General features: G+C 43.5%; 1 protein-coding gene across 1 annotated transcript in view; it reads left to right on the plus strand.

Moving 5' to 3' along the window:
* sema4ba (sema domain, immunoglobulin domain (Ig), transmembrane domain (TM) and short cytoplasmic domain, (semaphorin) 4Ba) overlaps positions 1–18,374 on the plus strand; it is a 38,379-nt gene that overhangs the window by 3,929 nt on the left and 16,076 nt on the right. Inside the window, exon 2 of the mRNA XM_084555392.1 lies at positions 13,385–13,816. Within this exon, the coding sequence (XP_084411518.1) occupies positions 13,699–13,816 (118 nt within the window). The 5' untranslated portion in view covers positions 13,385–13,698. The remainder of the gene's footprint in view (positions 1–13,384; positions 13,817–18,374) is intronic.

An 18,374-nucleotide genomic window follows, 5' to 3' on the forward strand; every position in this document is an offset into this window, starting at 1 on the left:
ATTTGATATCTCTAAACATTCCAGGTTGTGCCCTTTACTCTGCTAATGGCGCTGCTGACCCTTAAAGAAATTCCTGCCGTCGCTTTCTGATCGCAGATGTCTAATTGCCTCAGTGTAAACAAGCTGTACTTTCTTTTTAATAAAAATGTACAGTATCATTCTTCACAGGAGAGGCAGCTTACAGGGAGATATGATGCATTTTACCGGTTGAAACACTTGTCGCTGACTGACAGACAGAGTTGATCTCCTCTAAGCTCGGCTGTAAATAGTCCTGGGTGGGTCACTACTGGAAGTTATGAATGAGAGATGTGCAAAGGAGGATGACAGATAGGAGGAGTGATGCACCATTTAGTCATTTCACGCCCAACTAAAATACATAAACTGTGAAGGAGGGAGCTTACTGTGCAAATCACACGCACCCCGCAGTTGAATAATCTGGAAAAATGTACTGCTGCCTCCCTCATGCGGGATTTAGCACCGAGCAGGAATATTATCAAGAGGCAATCTCGTGGGCTGACAAATGAAGGGAAGTGCCAAAAACAGTTCCATGCACTTCCTTGAGTGGCCACTGGAGGCCGGCCCCAATGGTGAGTCGATTGCCATAGAGCTCCATGTTAAAATGTCCAACTTTGCAGCACAAATAAACATGTCTGCAGCCCAGAACAAAATATCATTTTGGTTTCTATGCTAATTTCCCTGTCCAATACAACTGTACATAGGTGAATTTTTAAACAACTCAAGCCCATTTAAATTATATCAAGGGTTAAAGTTGTGCATAATTAAGAGTGTGGCCGCTTTGGCTGACAGGTGGTGGTTCCCTCACAGGTTCTTAGCTGTCTGCCTCAGCCTCATTCTGCCTCTTTCCCTATTTTTTGGATTAGTTTTGAGTTTGACCAAGATGGCAGCTGCAAGAGGGACTACACTGAGCTTCAAAACGTCAGCACATGGAGTGTTCATCCATCTTTTTATAGAGTCAAGAAGTATCAGATAAGAGTTTTTACAGTAATGCAGGTAAATGTTAGCCTGACGAGCCAGACCCACATTAAATGTAGGGTCTGGGCACTCTCCATAGACAGGGCTCAACCGGAGGGGTGGGATAAACGGTTGTCTTTCAAACTCCCTCTCCACGCAATAGGATAGCGCTACAACCAATCAGAGCAACGAAGAAGGTGACGTAGTCAGAGCGACGGAAAAGAGAGTTCCTTTCTCAGAGAAAAGCTTAACTTCAAGTCTTTCAGAGTGGCGGCCAAAGCCGATTCGAAAGAAAGTTGTTCGCTAGCAGCAGCCATCGCTCTGGTAGTTCTAGCAGGATGGGGAATTCACGCGTAATTCACGGAACTTATAGAGAGCCGAAGTCCCGCCCCTTCCGATTGCCTCCATGGGACCTATCTTTCGAAAAAATATGAACGGCAGTCTATGGCGAAAGATAAATTATTTTCTGGTCCCGATCGACTTGTGCCTTGGATTATACATATGTTGTTTTTCAGAATAAAAAATGATTTTACATGTCAAGAATGTTACAGTTTGTCGCAAGATAGTTAAGTAAAACGCTATGGAAAATACGTAATTAAATGAACTACAAGTCCAAGTCGCTTACCGCTTACCCGCATGCTGGCGCGTACAGAACCGACCAAAACTCCCTTCGTGTAACTACAGCTTTCGACATGACCCGATTTATAATGATTTTCACCTCGTTTGATGCTTCTGCCTTCGTCCTGGAAGAAGACGGTAAAGCTCAACAAGGAGACAGCCATAGTTCTCTCGCAGGTCAGTCGTCATCATGTTAAGCCTGCCCACCGACTCGTGATTGGCCCGGTACATCTTGGATTTTTCGAAATCTCAAGTCAACGGAGAGTAACTAGACTGCCCCTGGAAGCAAATGTAATTTGCTGCCGCTAGGGGCGCGTCTAGATTATAGGCTAGGTAAATGTGACTTTAGTTGGACAACTCTTCTTCTTTTGAAGGGATTGCGAGCTTGTTGAACACATGCTGAAACCCTTTCGGCCTACAAAGCTTTGGTCGTCAGAATTAGAGGAGCTACAACCAACAATTTAGGACACTGACAACATGATACGCTGTTATCCTCGGTTATGCTGGGATTGGTATATCTCATCGTGACCTAACTTGTGATCTTGGAGTGTGGCGGTTCACAACACTTTCACTTTCAGCTGCAGTAAGCTCTTTTTGACTGTGACAACCCGTACATTTGCACAGTGCTATCAAAGCTACTGTTTTCTTTTTAAGACCCTGTACAGACTTGTCCTGTTTTTTTGTTTTGTATTTTTTTCTTTTTGACTCTGTAACATGATCATGTTTCCTCCACGCTTTATGCCTCGAGTCCGAGAGATGGAAACAGAGATAGAGGAAGGGGGTTAAATGGAACAGAGACCACAGGACAGCAGCAGACTAAAAGCTTCCTGTGGCAGAGCAGAGTGGAGGCCGGACCTGGCAGACAGGCTGGCAGGGCAGATGTTTTAGGTGAGAGGCACAGTAGATAGCAGCGTTTGAATAATTCATCGGATTGGATTGAAGATGTGATATATTAAGACACAGCGCGCAAGCCATCATGTGGGCCCCTTTCAGCACTTTCTGTGCAGAGTGAGTGGCTGCAGGGCTCCCGCTGCATCTCTGCTTTCTTTCTGGCAGTTATCCACCAGAGTCTGGGCAGTCGAGGAGACAGTTATAGATGTGCTGGCTCTCGGTCTAGCGAGGCCTCCAGACATCTGGAGGGGATGAAGCTGCTCAGCATGCAGGTGCAGTTTAAGCTCACAGGAACTGACACTGTTGATGCCTTTTCCCCAGTATGACTTGTGCTGTGGTCAGTGAGTCTTACTGGTTTAGTTAGCTATCCTTCCAAGCAAGGAGGGTTCTTGGCAAGACACAGATTTATAACTAAATAACACTGCATCCAGCTTACTTAGAAATATATAAGCATATTAAAATATATGATCAAAACAGTCTTCTGAATCCTGCCCTTTCTATTTCTGTGCTCGATGTTTAGTTAGTTTTGTCCTTGTTCAAGGACCAGATCACTGACCTTACAGCTTACAGTTTATAAATAATGAGATGAATCACTTGCTCGCCTCACGACAGCGTCAGAATACAGCAGTTTGCGGGAATTGAGTGGATTTTTTGTTAACATGAGATGTCAGTAACCCTTAATGGGAACGTGTCCTATTCGGGTTTCCCGGGAATTTGTGATTCCACTGAATGTCATAATTATGCTCCTTTCTTGTCTGTGTGACTGCGCCATGGCTAACCGCTCCTCACCTCTGAGTTGTGAAAGTAGGTGAAGATATCTCGCTACGTGCTCTGGCATCGCAGCGAAGAGGCTCAGCTTCCTCGTAACACATCATTTAACCTCTATCTCTCTGTGACACCGGCTCCCACCTACACACATCCAGCTATGGGGGCCTGGGTGCCGCATGGACATGTCAGTTCTCTGATTGCATCAAGTAAACACTAGCTTCTGCTGTTCACTGCCAACGCAAACAGCTACATGAACTTTAAGGGTAATTTTATATGCTAAAAGCGCAGGTCTGACCGGCGAGAGCATTAAAACACCATGTCATGTTTTTCTGGATTTTAGTTTTTTATTTACTTAAACTGAATGAATTCATACCGGCTGCACAATGATGAGCTAATGATGTGATATAGACTGTCTGCCCGTATACCTGCAGCCAAGCACACTGAACTGTGTCATCTGATAGTTTGCTAATCCCCTTATTATGCTTGTCAGGTTAAATGGAACAGGCAGCCAGCCATTAAATCATACAGCCTAGGGATCAATGTGGGGCCCATAGTTTGGCTATGCACAAGGTTGTGTACAAAGTGCTGTAAAGGGGAAATAAAAACGTGAAGTGGGGGAAATTGTGAAGCACATACGTACAGAATTAGACCTAAGCTGAGCAATGCCTGCATGACAAATTAGCCCTTGTGTGGCTGCATTAGCATTGCCTATGGGCCGATACTCTTGAGTGACAACAGCTCATCTCCCACGTATGGTTTACTAGATACGCTGCCCTCACAGGTCAGATCTGGTCGTCTAGGATTCTGGATCTCAATGACTGGAATTTACCCCAAATATACGTGCTAAAGGATTCACAAGATGGCTCGGATGACTGGGATACCAAGGCTTAAGTGACTGCAGAAGACTTGGAGAGAGGAATGTGCAGCCTGCTATTGATCTTTACTAAGTGAGGTCACTTCATGTGGGGGGCATCTGCCCCACTCTCAGACCCCACATAAAGGGGACAAGCTACCCCCCACAAAAGATATTTTAATGTGGTCTACGTGCCATATAAAGAGGTCAAAAAAATTTGGCTTTTGATTGATGGCGCCGTTTAAGACGGGCCGGAGATCGGAGCTCGAAGACGAGGAGCAAATGAACCGGTACAACCGCTGGCATAGGGAATCTGACTTTCCATATTTGTTGGCTCAGGATCATTTCTTCGCTCTTATCACATGAACTCGATTTCGAGGGTATTAGCGCGCCAGTCTTGGTATTGTTAACAGGCTTTCGATTGTGTTCACAGACCAGTGCATGCCATCTGCTTCCCTCAAAACAAACCTTGTTCTGCTGAGTGTGGTGTGAGTATGAAAAAAAAACACAGTGTACATTTAATGTAGGAGTTGTGAATGCTTAAATAATATTTTAGTTGCTACTCTGACAAGAGTAACAGGACATTTGCTTGAGCTCGGGGGCACCATAGGTCAAAATCACATTGCTGGATTAACGGTTATCTTAAGCGTGATTTTAAGTAGGCTTTACAACGGATGGTTGAGAGGTGAACATGATTACACCTGCTTGCATGAACACACACTTCCCTGTCCTGTCATTGACCCTAGATGTGATTTTTCAAGTCTTGCAAAACCTAGCCGTCTTGTATTTCCTATAATTATCTGCTGAAATACGTTTTATAAAGGTGTGCTATCATGTTCATTGGTCAACGCCTTTTTTCTTTAAAAGATGCTTTCACAAGTGGTTTCAGTGACATCACCCACACCTCTGCGCAGCTTATTCAAGCGCCATGAGATCAGTAGTAGCGCTGCAATTATTAGTTCGTTAATCATTTGATAGAAAGTGTGTTGATTGCATTTTGCGGAAAAAAAAACGTTGTGCAGCAGTTCAGAAAGCTTTCCGGTAGATGTGAGAGGTCTGTGAAGCCCAAGAGCTAGCGTGTCACTTTCCGGTTTTTATTTGCGAGGCTTACCATGTGCATCGCAGACTCGCGCCTCTTGAGTTTTATTGAAGGCCGGTCTGCGGGCTCGTGGAGGAGCTAGCAGACATTCAGAGCCTTTTATCGGTCCTCCTCAGTGATGGATGTGTGCCCCTCTTTGCCCAGTGGCCTATAGCCTGAGCTTCTGTTTAAGCCTCTAAGCTACTGGAATGCGTGCAGCTTCTCGCTGCGGACATCAAGGGTGAACAGTCACGCCGCTTTGTTTATGGCTTTTCATGGATGTCACACCAGCCTAATCAATTTCAAAGGGGATAAATATTTCAGTGCATTGTTGCTGATTGAGTGCTCCGTGAATTTACATGGGCGGCGAATATCTACGCGGCACATTATTTCGTTTGATTAGCTTTGTCCTCGCTTACGAATGTCTTTTTTTCCTCATGCTTCAATCATATTTTGCAACTTCTATGTGTTCTCCGACCAATAAAAAGTTAACCACATTTGTCATTTTCGGCAACCTTAACCTTAACCTTGTCTTAGTGACAGGGAAGAGATATAATTTAAAAACAGAGATAACAGTGCAGATTGTCAGGCAGACTCTCCGAACGAGACGCTGCTTGTCTTGCGTTGGGTTGCATTTTCGGAAAGTGCCACAATATGAGCCAGCGGCAAAAAGACAGCTAGGAAGAGAAGCACATTGCTCTGCGGCTCTCTCACCTCTGCACGCCGTGACCAATCACATTGTGTAGTGGGTGGGTACGTAGGATTGTTGGCTTTGGAAAGTTTTAAATTATGTGTGATTCAGATCTAACCACTTCAGAATGATGTGTGTGTGTGTGTGATATTATCCACCTATCAAATCAGACAGAGAACAAATCTTAATACTTTCACTACGACATTCGTCTTTTAAAGCACAACCTTGGCACGGACTTATCTATTGTAACAATCAATGTAAGTGGAAGTAAACAAGATACTGGACCTGGGGTTGATGCAAGTTATCAGCCTCGCTCTGTCAGGGTCAATATTTCCCTCCTGCAGATGCCAACAGAATTTCATTGCAAACAAGTGGAGACATTTCGAACGGGACTGATTGTTTCAACAGGCCTGACCTACTTAAAGCAGCCAGGGCTGAAACTGTTCCTCACCTGAGTCTGGCAGCAGCCAGGAACCCTCATAAAAACACAGACCCTCTTTATCTCAAACAGCTCACTGAACAGTATAATACTGTTTTATTTCTGTCGTAAAATAGTCTCCGATGAATTTGTTGCTTTTACTGGACTGGACTCTGTATGCTAACACTCCATACAGACTGTTACCATCAACCTAATTTGTATTTTAGCATTTTGACTCAAGCCTTGAGAAATGTTACACTCATCCTAATGCTGCAGCATGAGCACAGATTAGATTAAGTTTATGGCTCCTCGCGAGCGTTATTTCGTTGGAGGCAGAGTTTTCCAACGGCGCATGAATGCATCATTTGTAGCTGATATTAGAGCACGTGGTGAAATGAAATGTTTTATTTATTTTACTTGCACTTAAAAAGAAATTGGCAAAATAAACACAATAAATACTCTTTTTACCCAGTGAACTTGACGACGATGTCTGAGTATTAACAAAAATCGGGTTTATTAGTGAAACCTTTCTGTTTTGGTTAAGTAAGATAAAACTGCTTGCAAAATGTTGTGTTTTCAACGTTTTATCCGCCGTGTTTATGGAAGTCCAAATATTTGCTGTTGTATAAACAGTTGCAGCAATGTACTCTAGCGCCGTTCCACCGAATGTTGGGATACGCAGTGCTATTTTGCACAGAAAAGAAGAGTGCTTTCCATGAGGGATGAGGGGGGGATGAAGATAAGTTGCAGATGCAGTGGCTGAATGTTAACCTCAAGATGTATTTAACTTTTGACCACTGAATTAGTAGAGTTTACGGACCGCTTCTCATACAGTGCATGCACTAATTAATCATGTCTTTTAGTAAAGTGCTCAAAAAAGCTAATAAAAGGCAGATTTATGTAAGGAAAAGGACAGACTATAGAGAAATTACATAGATTTTGAATGTACGCAGCAAGCAATTGTTGACATGTAATATTGCCAGCTTTGCTATTAGTTCCTCAAAGGTGTATTACGATCAAATTGAATGCTCTCATAGACGAAGGTGTTTCGTTTCCAAGCGAAGGGTGTGACAACAGTAAAACAGGCTGCAGAAAAGAAATAGGTCATTTCAGCAAGATCAACAGTGCAGGCTCCTTCCTGAAAGTGGATCAGCTTACAAGAGCGCAGAGAGGAAGAGAAGAAGTACAAACTTCTGCCAACTTCTCCTCAGTTCCTCAGTATTTATCAAGTGTGTGGGTTTATTAATGAATAAATTTAAGCCAGGCTTATTCTTTGTTTGATGTGTTATGACACGGGGGAGATATGGCTAAAGTATCAGGAAGTAAAGCAGACTAGCCAAGAGAGGCAAATAGCTCACACACACACACACGTATACTTCTCTGGCGATATTAATTACTCTCACATGATTTCTCACCCCATACAAGTATTAATATACTGTAGATATTTGACGAGGAGATGAGCTGCAGCAAAGTGTGCCTTTGTCCTTTCATTTGCTTCCCTTCGTCCTTGCCCCTCTCAGTATTAATGCACTTTTCTGTCTGGTGCGGAGCCCCTGCTGCTCTTCTTTCACCCACTCCGGCGTTGATAGTGATAGCAGGCCTGGCGACAGCCTAGCTCCGCCGCTTTACATTTCATCAGCAAGCTGCTTCTGCTGGCTCCACATCTGTTATGGAAATTGGTGCAGAGGGGAAATGGAATGAAATGGAATATCATTTCATATATTTTCACTTCTGAGACAGGGCTGATTTTAGCACCAGTGTAGGTTTCAAAGACGGAGGTGACGAAATGTGCTCATCCACTTTCACGGCCATATATTACATTAATCTATCAATACATGCTTAGTTCCTGATAGATTCAAATTTTGGATGTTTTAGGAATTCACCACTTGTGATAAAATTCACAATCCCTGACCGTGTGTCACACGCCCCAAAGGAGAAGCGAGCTTGATGGATTTAACTCCCCTGAACCTTAAGTTCAAAATGTCCCCTATCTCTGTTCAATAGTTTAATAAGATTTTAATTAGGCAATTAAAAGTCTTTGGAATAGCATATGGTCATAATTACTGCTGTATGGTTCACTCAGGGATGAATGAGCCATTAATTATTCTTAGCTGGGTCTGGGGATTGGACTTAAAATGGGTTTAACAGGAAAGAGGGTTTTCTTTATACATCATGGTCACCTAATCAGAAACGCAAACTTCTGAACGGGATCATGTTGCGGCAGCAATTTGTGATGCCGTGACTCAGTTTGTGCATTAAACTCCTTGCAAGTTGTCAAATTGCAGTTTTAAACTAGTAGTTATGTAGTGGTAACCAACTACATAAACAGGAAGTCACTGTAGCGCCGTGAACTGTTGCTTTCAAACTTTAAGGGTTCTTCGTTTTTGGGGATAGACAGTAAATTTAACATAATTGCTAATATATTTTTGTTGTTGTTGCTGATTTGTTATTCATTTAGCTGGCATTGTCTAATATTTACTTATTACATAGTTGTTATTCATGTAGTCAGCGTGATATGTGAGATTATGCCAAACAAGCTGATTTGTTACAGGCTTTGAATGCTTTGAAATGTAAAATATTCGCCGTGAATTTGAAGCAACTGAATTGTTAAACTGCATTTTTATCCAGTGTCATGTTTAACGTTGCATCTAACTGCTAATATTTCAGCGGGATAACATAAGTTTGAACTGTTAGTCCTGCAACACTGATTATAAATGTTTAGCAACAACTATTTTCTGCCTGAAAACTAGTTTATGCGCTGCAACAAATTTTAATTGTGTGCTCTTCACTTCATAACTACTTATAGGAAGTTATTAGACTCTTAGATAATCAATTTTAATAGGAGCTTCTCGACTACCGGTAGTAATTTATTGATGGGAATACGCAGAACTTCCTGTGACTGATATCAACCTCAATCACTTCCAGCTTATACTTTGAGCTTTGAGTTGGAAGTACCGTCATGTCTTACTCATAGACTCATAGACAGGTATCTTTAGATCTGTGCAAGTGGAAAAATAAAACAAGAGAGAGCAGTAAGACCCGCCCAGGAGTGTATTAACGCTGCCCGCCCACGCCGCTCGCTCGCCCGTTGAATCAGCCGCTCTGTCCATATGTGCAGGCGTGCTCCTCTGTTAAAGACAGATGATACCCCTCCACATCTCACATCTGCTCCGTCACACATCTGAGAGTGCTTCGGCGGCACGGAGGTGTGTGCAGGGGAAGTGTTGATCGTAGGTTGAAGGCCACATGTGGGAACATGTGACCTGAGGGGATCTGAGGGGCGTGACGTAGGTGGTCAGCGTGTGAACGTGTGCAGGTGGCTTCTTGAAATGAAAGGAATACCGAAAGGTTGTACTTATCAGTCAACACTTTTCCAGTCAACAGACTGTGTGTGGAATCCAAGGAGCCTTGACCCCTCCTGCTCTACTCGAATAGCAAACGTTAATGGTGGTGCCACCTGTTTCAGCAGCATAAGCAGCGCTGCTATTTATAATACTCACACTCTAATACAGTAAGTAGTCCTGTCACTGGGCCAGGCTTTGCCATTCAGTGATATATATATATATATATATACAGTGATACGTTTATTGTAGTCCAGGGGCTTTATTGTAGGAAATGACTGGCAAAGACTTCTGGGAGTTTCCCAGTTTGGGTAAATATAAACCGTACTTCCTCTTCTGTGGCACACTGTGAAGTGTTCTTAGGAAATCTAGTCATTTTTGATAGAATGAGTCTTTATGAGTGTTTTGTTTTTTTTGCATCTCAGGTTGAGCATATTCTGTAGCTTTAAGATGAGTCACTCATTTGAGGGAGCTTTATCCTCATTACAACCAGATGTGGTAATGATTTGGTTCTTTTCTTGTGACAAATTTACAGTCTGTTCCCAGCAGAACTCCTCATTGCTTGGTTTAAAGGTCTCTCCCACTCCCTGGCAAACTATTTTCACTTTCAAAATTGCTGCTCCTACTGATAGAGATGATGGACTATGCACCATATACTACTATACCAGCATTCATTCACCAACATGGGCATATCCCTAAAGAAACAAATACAATTTAATGGAGACCATCGTCTCACAGGAAGAAGGTTCTTGGTTCAAACCCGCTGGCCAGCTGGGGCTTTTCTGTGCGGGTGTCTGCATCTTCGGTCCTTGACATGTGAATCACGTCCAGAGACGCGGATCTTAGATAACCTGGTGATCCTAAAGGTGATCCTAAATTGGCAGTGAGTGGGCATGCGAATGTGTTAGCTCTGTCACTGACTGGTGCGCTGTCCAAGGTGTACCCCGTCTTTCGCCCAGTGCCAGACAGTGATAGGCTTAAGCCGCCGTGACCCTCTGATGATACATGGATGATGGATGCACAGTATTATTTTCTCTAATGAGACTATCGTACATGGGTCCACGCTAAGGGAGAGGAGCACAGTCCAAATATTAATTTAAAAAGAATTGTAAATCTTTGCTTTATCTAGTTAAGCTGTTTGATTGTTTTGTAGTTACAGGTATTAATACATTAATCACCTGAGTGTCTCTACCAGTACCTAGTCAAATGAATCAGCAGGGGAATCACTGATCAATTAAACTATGTCATTTTCAAACTAAACGCAGAATAAAGAAATTGAAATAACATATTCAATTCCAGACTACCTGACGACGTATTTCATCAGCGTGTCTTATTTGCTAGGTTAAATTATAGATGAATAGCTCTCCTTTCGGACGAAGAGTCAGAAGCAACTGTGACCGCGCCGCTAATGAAACCGAACACATGCCTTTGATTCGATTTCTAATCTGCGGTTAAACAAATGAAATGATTAAGTCAAGCTGACGAGGCCGATGTGTCGCTGGAGGGGATGTGGAAAGAGACTCTAGGAGGGTTTAAGAGGAGATCATAGACGGGAGAGTATCATCCCGAGCCGGAGCACACTATCAAGCCTGTGTGGAGGGTGAAAGGGATGATTCAGTTTATGCATCATGCAGGAGAGAGCAGCGAAGTGCAGAGTTGCATATAGATTTCCGGGCTGTAAGAGGGGCCCTTGTTCTCGCACTCACGCCGAGTCGAGCTCTCTCTACATACCTCACTCGGATTCATGCGGGCCCCTTTTTTTTTGACTGTCACACAAACCCAGAATTAATGTTATCTGCACAGCTTGGTGATCAAGTAGTGTCTGTCTCTGACTTGCCTCATACAAAGGAGCCTAACGATGCTTACGGTAGCCCTCCTTGTCTGTTGCGTGTTACAGTCCGCTGACATCATGTAGGCTGCTGGCGGGGGGGCACTGACCAGAAACTTCAGCCCGAGCCTTTTAAAAGCAGAAGCCTTCCCATAACCTTGTCTGCTTTTGTCATCAGGATCATTAAGAGACGCAGTCCTGCTGCTGGAGGCTGAAATTCTTCCGTGTCCAGACACTTTTGATTACTTTTCCTTTTATAGCGTTTACAGCAAATCTGGACTTGGAATGGTTCTGATCTGAATTTCTAAGTTTGAAAGAGAGCTTGCCTCAAACAATTTGACTCTGAAGAGGAAAAACCTAATCGTCCTAACTGTTCCCCGACAGTCTCCAGGAATAAATTGCGAGAGCAGAGTGTGTCTGCATCTATTCCTCCCGAAGTCTTGTGTGCGTCACATCTTCATGTCCTGTTCTCGAGGCTCTATCGCGGCTTCTCCTGCTCCTCGTAGTGTCATCTGCTCGGCTCAGATTTGGAGATGTCTGTGTTTGCAGCGGGCGTCAGACTGCTTATTGACTAAAAGTCAAGATCCCCTTGATAGAAACCAGGAATAGCCTCGCTCGCTACCTTTTTTCTTATTGATTGCCATACCTCACATGAAACCGAATCTCCCGTTGGTTGCATTTAATGAGGAGCTCCCCCTGGCAACTGTGATGGAGCATTCGCAGCCGTTGCTGGGTTGTCTGTATTGAGTTTCCCCACACGTTTCACTACGTTCAGTTAATCAGCATCTATGAATTGGCCCCTAACTCCATTACTCAGGTAACAGTTGGGGCTGTGGCTTTGTTCCGTTGTCTCAGGAAGTGTCGGAGACATTGTGGATAAAGGAATTAGCCAGTATCAACCCAGGTAAACGTTAAGCTGCAGTGATATTCCTCTGTATTCATTTGAGGAGAATTAAACAGCTGGCTAATACAAACCTTTCAGTTTTCTTTGGCTTCGCTCAAATTTAAGTCCATAAATTTCTCACTGCAGCTGAGAGCAAGAACGCCTACCACAGTGACCTGTCGGAATCAAAATCCTTCACAGTGCAACATAAACCCACCATTTCTTATTACTCAGGTTGTGAAACTTAAAGTTCATCTGAGGAAAAGTGTGGGACAGAAACTCCTGTCAATTCTTGTAATACGAGCCGAGGCCTGGGCGTCATACCTGTCCATTGTCTTGAAGCTCTGACAAAGATTTCCAGCTAATCTCTGCTTTCTCTTCATTCAAGTCAGGTGCACAATAGGGCAGGTATACGTGGTAAGTTCGGATACGGCGATATGGCTTTGGGGAGCGTTAGGCTGATTGTAGCTGACACTATCAATTTAACAACATTGTGCACCCACAGACGCGCCCTGCAATGAAGATGATAGGTGTGGTGTTGTGTTAATGGTCGTTACAGTGGTGTCGCTTGTGAAGAGAAACCAGAAGCAATAGCTCAGTCTTTGGTGGACTTTGGTTTTGTCAAAGTTATTTAATACCATGCATGTTGCAAACCTTTATTGCACCTTTTATAACCAGTATGATTTAATTCATTCGCTTATGACGTGCTTCAAATTCAGATTGCTTTATAGATGAATCACAGTCTAATACAGTGTCAAAGAGTTTGAGACTGGCGCTCATGAAGACAGAAATAAGGTTCAGAGGTAATCAATAGGACGACAGCAGAACTAAAATATCTTCATTTATGTGATATTCTACTCAATATTTCATAACAGTGGAAATCAGCAAAGTGTCACAATCAAGAAGCTGTTTTTTTTTTCTGTATACTGTAAATACAAGGGTATTTTCAGATCTATTTCCTCTCAGTTGTTTCAGTCCTGTAAGGGCATGGCTGGCTCTTACAACACACTTCTGATTTGAATGTTGTTCCTTCATCTTCGTAGATCTCAGCTGAGGCCCTGCGGTGTCGCGTACGCATGGAGGCTGACCGGTGGAGGCCTTCTGTCTTGCTCTGAGGTCGCGGATCGTCACCGCAAACCCGCACCGTCATCTGCTGCCCTAAAGGAGGGCCCTGACTTCGCAACAGAGCACAAGCCCTCCGTCCAAGGAGTCTGAATCTGCGGGACGAGAGGAACTGAAAGAGAAAACAAACACAGGTTTAAATAAAAAGAAAGAAAAAAAACAGACTCTCTTCATGAATTCCCCAAAAACCTGAAAGGAAAAACTACTGCGAGTTGGCTGGCCGTCCCGAGGAGGCATGCGGACAATGAGCATGGCTCGGCTCCGTCTCCCAGCCTTCGTTGTCCTTCTCGTCGGTTGCTTTCATTCAGCTGCCACAGAAAATGATGTCACCCCTCGCCTCACCTTCTCCTACAGTAAGTTTAACAACTTCCTGACTCTAGACTAACCACAGCATTGTTGTCACACCTGCCGTAAGTTTTGATTTCTGTGTTCAGTCCCGAGCTCTGCAGGTGTCACTCAAACACCCGGGTGCAGGCCCACTGGGCTTTTATTCCTCAGTGAAGAACGAAAGGATGTGTGAACTCTGTAGGCGCCTGAGGCTCCAGCTGAGACTTTGTGCTTGAACATCAGCACGTGGCCAACTGTCAATAAAAAAAAAAAAGAAAAGCACCATAGCTACTCTATTTTTTCTATCTGCTGCTTACAACGAGATAATGCAGGAATCTTGAATCATAAATAGTCAACACAGACGCCTACACAACCGATCGTGCGGTTGCCCACTGGCGTCCCTGTTCATTAATACTCTGTCCACTAACAAAAAAAATCAATACACTTCACGCGTGTCCATTGTAAGAGCTGAAAGGATTTAGATGGGTGACATGCGGTTTGTCTGCTCCATCGTCGTTTCAGTTCCACGTAAATCCCTGCTGTGAGTGGCAGCTCCGTGAGAGTGGCTCAGTCGTAGTTTCACAACAGTGGGAATTATTGCCCTCTCATTTCCTTCGTGTTCGCTTGCAAAACGAAACAGGTATTTCACCCTTAAAACATGTTGGAGATGTAAATTAGCTTCAGATAGTGCCGTGGCTTGGTCAGCAATCGTTCAAACGATACACCGGTGCGCTGGAGATGACAAGTTAGATTTAAACATTAATTGTGCCTTTGCATCTCCATGGGAAATTAAACAAAATAATGGATTACGGGATCAGTGGAAGCTTTCAGTGACTGAACTGCGGTTAGTGAGTCATGCTCATTGCTCAGGTATCATTAGAGGCACGTCATGCAAGATTGTGTTGATATATCTGACATGGATTCAGTTTCCAGTACGAGGCCAATTCTGAGCCAGGCAAGCTTTCAAATAGGTGAGCCAAGCTGCCTGTCTGAGCTTGCGCCTTTCGGTGTGTACGATCTTTATACGGACGGGTAATCTCTCTCTCACCTCTCAGCTTCATGTAAGCCCACAGCTCGGCCCTAGCGGAGTGTTTCACAACAACACACTCCATCAATCACTCGCTGAAAAGAGGCTTCGCACTTTTGTTTTCAGGTTCTGCAGCCAACATAAAACAGGCAAAACCCCACATGTCAAAAGTCTGCTCAGTGTGCGCAGTGTTTTTGGTACAGCTGAAAAAAAATAAGCCTTTTTTTAAATTTTTTTTATCTTGTGTCCATTTTAGTAATATTATTGGAGCTTACCAGACTTTTCCTCAGACATCAGCTTGGTTTATTACGGCGTGTTTGTTGCTGTAACATAAAACACATGGATAAGCTGTGACCTTTGCATGAGAGGTCATGCAGGAAATAACTCAGCTTTAACAACAGAAGTAGTTACGATCCCCCCATAAAACTTTACAAGGAGTTATTTTATCAGTTCGACATGGCTAAGGGCCTAAACACTTGAAATTTACTAGCAGGCTTATGCTGCAAGTTTTACAAAGACCATCTTACGTAGGTGGCGTTTAAAAGACCAGTTTTTAGATTCGTAGGGGAAGGAACACGTTACAACCAGCTAATGGAGGCGAACAGGGCCCGGTGACAGGGGCTGTCTTACCGTAGTGATGTCGGTTCTGCCGCGCTGACATTTCCCAGCCTCCCGCAGAAAGGTTTCGTCACATTGTGTTTACAGTATCAAAGCAGAATGCAGAGCCGCAGGCCTCGGGGACCTGAACTTTATGCAGCTGAATCTGTCTGCTCTGGTCATGGCTCCTGGTCTAATCTGGATGCCAGTTAGCTTGACAACTTGCATGTTTAGGCCTCAGCAGTGTAGGCGGGCCGGAGCCCTGCTTGGCTGATCGTCATCCGGTAACATTATTTGTAGACCTGCTTCCCCTCCTCTTCCATCTCTCTCTCTCTCTCTCCCTCTCTGTCCCCTGGTCCCCGCCTCTGCCTTAATGAAGAGGGTAATCTGCCATGAATAATGAATGGGGATTTGTATGTGTTATGGTGTGAACACTTGTCTGGTTCTCATTATGCGCCTATCAGGACGGATCACGGGTTCAGGGAGTAATGCCGGCATCTGCTTTTCTCCCTCTGCTTTTGTTCCAGGCTCTAATGCAGACCATGCTGAATGGCTTAGTGAGTTAGAACACTATTTAAAGGCACACCTATAAGCCGTTCAGGTCCCCGTCTTTTCGTGCTGATCTGCTCAGCCCTCCAGTTCCGCACCATGCGATAGTCGGGCTTTAATTTTGTTTAGGGGGCCTTGCCCGGAGCCACGCTGGGAGTAAAGCATCTTTAATTATTTAAAAGCTGTCATGTCTGGATCAGTTCAATCGGCCACTCTCTAGTAATTCGAAATGACAGCGATGTCAAGTGAGATAAAAAGCTTTTCAATGCCGCGTGGGCGCCACATAGCTGAACAGCAGTTCTTCATGGTATGCATGCTTAAACACTCTGCACTCTCACTACCTCAAGACTTATTAAAACTCAAGTAAAAGAGTATGGGACGTCATAGTGGCTGTTTTGAAGATGCACTTAAGTATTACTTTTCGTTATTACCCGGTTTGTAGATTATTGCTTTGGTTAATTTAATAATCCTGCAGCGACGGCGCGTAATCTAACAAAATTTACAGTTCTCAAAACAATATTTTGATGGTGACTAAGCAGTGAAAATCAAGAAAAATAGACCAGAAATGATCTGCTTTCAGCTTTTAGATCATTTGCTTTTTCATTGTATTTAAACATTAACTATAAATGTTTGGATTTTAAATTATTAACCGGACAAAATTATGCGATATTAATGCTTTATCTTGTGCTCTGCTAATTTTTTTAACCATTATCTAACCATTGACTGATGGCGATAATTACTGCATTCAGCATCCAGATCACACAGACTAGAAACAGAGAAACACGGTTAGAAACATGTCATGACCTCCCGTACAGTCCCTTTGTTGCTGATGCTGGACCGCTGTTCACACTAGAGGTAGGGGTCATGGTGGGTTCCTGATGAACCAGCAGCTGCTTTACGTTATTGCGGTTAATCCAGGGTCAGCCTTTGTAGCTCCCTGACCAGCAGAGTGCCTTATCAACACTTCTCATGAGAAAAGAGCTGCAGTGTTAATAAATATGAAGCAGTTTTGTCGTTAAATGTCAACGGATTAACTAGTTCCCCATCATATGTTGCACCACAGAAGCTTGTCGCTGCTCATCCCTGCTGCGTGAATACATAATGGACGTTTTGTTTAACTTTCTTTCACTGTCACTTTCCGGCCTCAAGCTGTGTTCAAATTTGCCACTTTTCTCAGCGTCATTACGGTGCAGCTGGGACAATATCCTGCTAACAAGATGCAGCTCCACAATTTACCAATACAAGCAGCAGGCTCACAGGTTGCCTAATGAATCTCCCAGCGATTTGACCCTCTTGGCCTGTTGTCTTAATGAATTCCAGATGTTTAAGTCTCTGTCCTTCAGCTTCCCAGGTCTGCTCCCCCGCAATTACCAATTCAGCAGCCGCTCTTAATAGCTCATTTAAAATGACTTGGAATAATTTAGTTGGCGCTCCAGTGGGGCCTGTTTTCTGTCTCGTTGTCACCAGACAATGCGACAGTAGTGGGAGCTCTGGCATTGCTCTGACACTAACCCTGCGGGGCTCTTGTTGGTGCTGTGTCTTCCTGTCGCGGCGGTCGTTGCTTCACTCTCCACACACGGCCTTAATCACTTCGTCTAAGAGCAACTGGATGTACAGTCTGTTCTAGCCCGAGAAAAGTCCTTGAACAAGTGCAGTAGGCATGAAGACGGAGGAAAGAGGTTCCTCCCTGCTGCCTGTATGCTCCGCCTGAAAAGGTTTTTCTTTGCTTCCATTGACTGTCACTTCTGTTTTCATAAGATCATCCTAATTTTGAGACATTCCAGCTCATCTTTTATGTTGTCTTAACAATTTGCCTGGTCTCTTGTCCTTTGTTGATGATTAGAAAGCAGCCAACACAAAGTTACGTTGCACTTTGTATGATGACAATAAAGTTCATTCATTCAAACCCCATGCTGTCTTTAGCAAACCAGTTAAATAAACTGCATCACAGTCTTCCATCTCTGACAAAGAGATTTATTTTTCTTGGTTTGGTGGTCTGGACACCTTCTCTCGATAAGATGGATTCAACCCCGACTGCTGGTGCCCTGGAAAAGAAACAAACCACCCTATTTAATTATGATGGAGTCAGATCCCCTTACCAATCGAACAATGGCTGCTAGAATGTAGATATCTTAAACTGATATTTGGATTTTAAACCAATTATGATGAATTGGTTTGAGAACTTATTTTTTCTCAATATATTACATGAAATGGCTGCAAGTACACCAGAACTTCACTATTCTATCCATAACTAATATGTTGCTTAATATTTTATTTATATATCAGAGTGTGGTTAATAATCCAAACCAAATATGTTTTGTTATACTTTAAATAGTGTTCGAAGTCTTACTGTGATATTGTGGTTAAATTTATATCACATAGCTGGGTAACTGTCTTTTCTGGATGTATTG

This window comes from Chelon labrosus (assembly GCF_963514085.1).
Source record: "Chelon labrosus genome assembly, chromosome: 11".
Taxonomy (NCBI): Eukaryota; Metazoa; Chordata; class Actinopteri; order Mugiliformes; family Mugilidae; genus Chelon; species Chelon labrosus.